The following is a 2573-nucleotide window of genomic DNA, read 5'->3' as shown; positions in this document are numbered from 1 at the left end:
TTATATAAACCCAAGCTGCCCATCGCTCTGCAACCTTTCTTGTATGCCGCCGCTGCTCCAGAGCATCGCCGCGACGTGCCTTGCCACGGGGAAGCCGGCCCGCGCCGCCCCCACGTGCGAGAGAATGCCAAGGCCCCACCGTCGCCGATGCCAATCACACTTTGCCTGGCAGCGCCCCCTGGTGGTGGCGAGGGAGGAGGGAGAATTGCGGCGGAGATCTAGGGCGCCCTCCCTGTCGCCTCACGAGAGCGACATGAGATGGGATTTTCTTTCAAGTCCAATTTGCCCTCTACCGTCTCACTCGAGTACAGGTAGCCATTAGCAAGCACTTGATTATTTGGTTGGGTACTTAACCATTGAACTAGCTTAACTAGCTAGATCTGTACTTCCTTTCGTACACACACACCTTATTAGGTATGAAGATTAATAGAGGGAGGAAAGAGGGATTAAAATTTAAAACTTCAATCCTCGTCTGCTGTGTTTAGCAAAAGAACATTTCTTTGAATCAGAATCACACAATAAATTTATACTTCAAAAATATTCTTACATAAATCTTAACTGTCACAATAATGATATAATTGATATATATATTTTTTGCGAGGTGATATAATTGATATATAGTGGTACATTCCCGAGTAAAAGAAGATGAATAATGTTTCCCAAAAGAAAAGAAAAAATGAGAAGAAGATAGATAATGGTACATAACGAAAGCTTATCAGCTGGTTATTTTTTTTTTACTCAGCTCTAGTATGCACGAGAGTGCATACGATCGACGGGAGGCTTCCGAACTAGATGATGGCATATAGCAGGCGCTGGAAGTCCTTGAGAACAGCAGCCTCCGCAGACACGAGGATGCGCACGCCGCCGCCGAGGCCGTCCATGAGGTAGACGATCCCGCCGCGCTCCTCCAACGCGCGGTGCATCGCGAGCGGCTTCCCCCACCCGAAATCCGCGTCGTACATCGGCATGCCCAGCCAGCTGAACACCCTCAGCTCCGTCTCCGGCAGGGTGCCGGCCGGCTGCTTGCCGCCGTTCATCTCCAAGTAGTCGATCGCCGAGCGCACGAGCTCGTCGTCCATTCGGCGGACGACGCCATTGATCCGGCCGGCCACGGAGGCCAGCTCCTCCGACCCTATGTCCCGGACCTTGCCGGCGGTGCCCAGGGTGATGATCGCGTTCCCGAAGTAGCGGGCCGGCAGCGGCGGCCTCAGGAGGCGCCGGACGTTGGCCGGGAAGGTGAGCCGCGTCGTGGCGTCCGGTGGCAGCCGGCGCGCGGCGCACATGGACCGCCACACGTGGGCGCTCACGGCGACGAACGTGCTCACTCGGCCACCGTCGCCGCTGCTGGTGCATGCACGCTTGAGAGCGGCAACCTGGTCCTTGGAGACGGCGAAAATCTCGCTGACGACGGGGCCGATGCCCGACGTCTCGGATAGGCTTAGCTTCGGGCAGAACACGGTGAAAGCGTCGGGGTGGACCATGGGCGGTGTGCGCGCGCGGAGGAGGGTACGGTCGTGGCACGGGAGCTCGAGCGCCGCACCCCCGGGCCCGGCTACATGTCCATCACGGTCTCTGGAGAAGGCGGACCATGTCCGGAAGAAGTGGAACACGCTTGGGGCGTCGACGGCGGCGTGGTGCAGCGCCGTTCCCAAGACCACCCCACCGCATCCCATGAAGGTCACCTGAATGGCGCACATGATGGACGGCAAGTCCTCAACGCGGGGAGCAAAGAGCCTCCTTAGTTCCGGCGACGGCTGGGAATCGACGAGGTCGGCGACGGCGAGATCCGAGCGAGCGACGGCGAAGAGCACGCCCTGGCCGGCGCAGTCGATCTCCGCCCGACCGTCGCCATGCACGCTGAGACGGCCGGCGAGAGGGTAGAAGGCCACGAGAGCCTTGGCCAACGCCAGCTTCAGCCTGGTCACGTCGAAGAAGTCATCGACGACGCCCGAGCTGGAGCTGGAGCTGTAGAAGTAGACGGTAGGGATGAGGCCTCTACTGACAATTGCGAGGTCGATCGGGGAGAGCCAGAGGCCATGGCTTGGCGTCTGCTCGATGGGCGTCACCATGCACGATTCCACCACCTCCACCTCCCGACTTACATCCATTTTCCTTCTCAGGTCGAGTGAGAAGAGGAAGAGGCTGAGGTGTTGCACTCTTGCTCTCACGCTTCTTCTCCACATTTTGTAGACGATCGATCACCATGAAGTCCAAGTGGCTAGCTATCACGTCTCCTGATCAAAATCAAAGACGACGATCTCTACCGTATCATCACCAAGATCAGGTATGGCTCCCGTCACCATGAAGTCCAAGTGGCTATCACGACCCCTGATCTCCTCAATCATTTTTAGAGAACATGCATTGACCTGAACTCTGATCTGATCTCCTCAATCTCCTTCCGCCACATGCCAGGTTTTAGTGGTTGCTCTCGCTGGAACTGTCTCGGTGAAAGTAAACCCCGAGCTATCCCACCCTCACCTAAAATCAGGAGGGGGGAAGATTAGATGCTTTGTGATTGATGAATGCCACGTGTCATCCATCAGGGCGGGTCTCACCTGCTTTATATGAGACCT

The 2573-nt window shown here is 56.7% G+C and overlaps 1 protein-coding gene across 1 annotated transcript; it reads right to left on the bottom strand.

Annotated features, from left to right (window-relative positions):
- Window positions 1-647: 647 nt before the first annotated feature.
- On the bottom strand, window positions 648-2108 carry LOC119282064 (putrescine hydroxycinnamoyltransferase 1-like). The gene has a single exon (XM_037562417.1). The coding sequence runs from the start codon at window positions 2106-2108 to the stop codon at window positions 789-791; it is 1320 nt and encodes a 439-aa protein (XP_037418314.1). The 3' UTR covers window positions 648-788.
- Window positions 2109-2573: the final 465 nt, after the last annotated feature.

Source organism: Triticum dicoccoides, chromosome 3B, assembly GCF_002162155.2.
Source record: "Triticum dicoccoides isolate Atlit2015 ecotype Zavitan chromosome 3B, WEW_v2.0, whole genome shotgun sequence".
Lineage (NCBI taxonomy): Eukaryota > Viridiplantae > Streptophyta > Magnoliopsida > Poales > Poaceae > Triticum > Triticum dicoccoides.
Note: the sequence above shows the minus strand (reverse complement) of the source record. Positions and strands in the feature narration are given on the sequence as shown.

Coding starts and splice junctions, on each gene's coding strand:
- LOC119282064 (XM_037562417.1), bottom strand. CDS start 2,108: ATGGATGTAAGTCGGGAGGTGGAGGTGGTGGAATCGTGCATGGTGACG.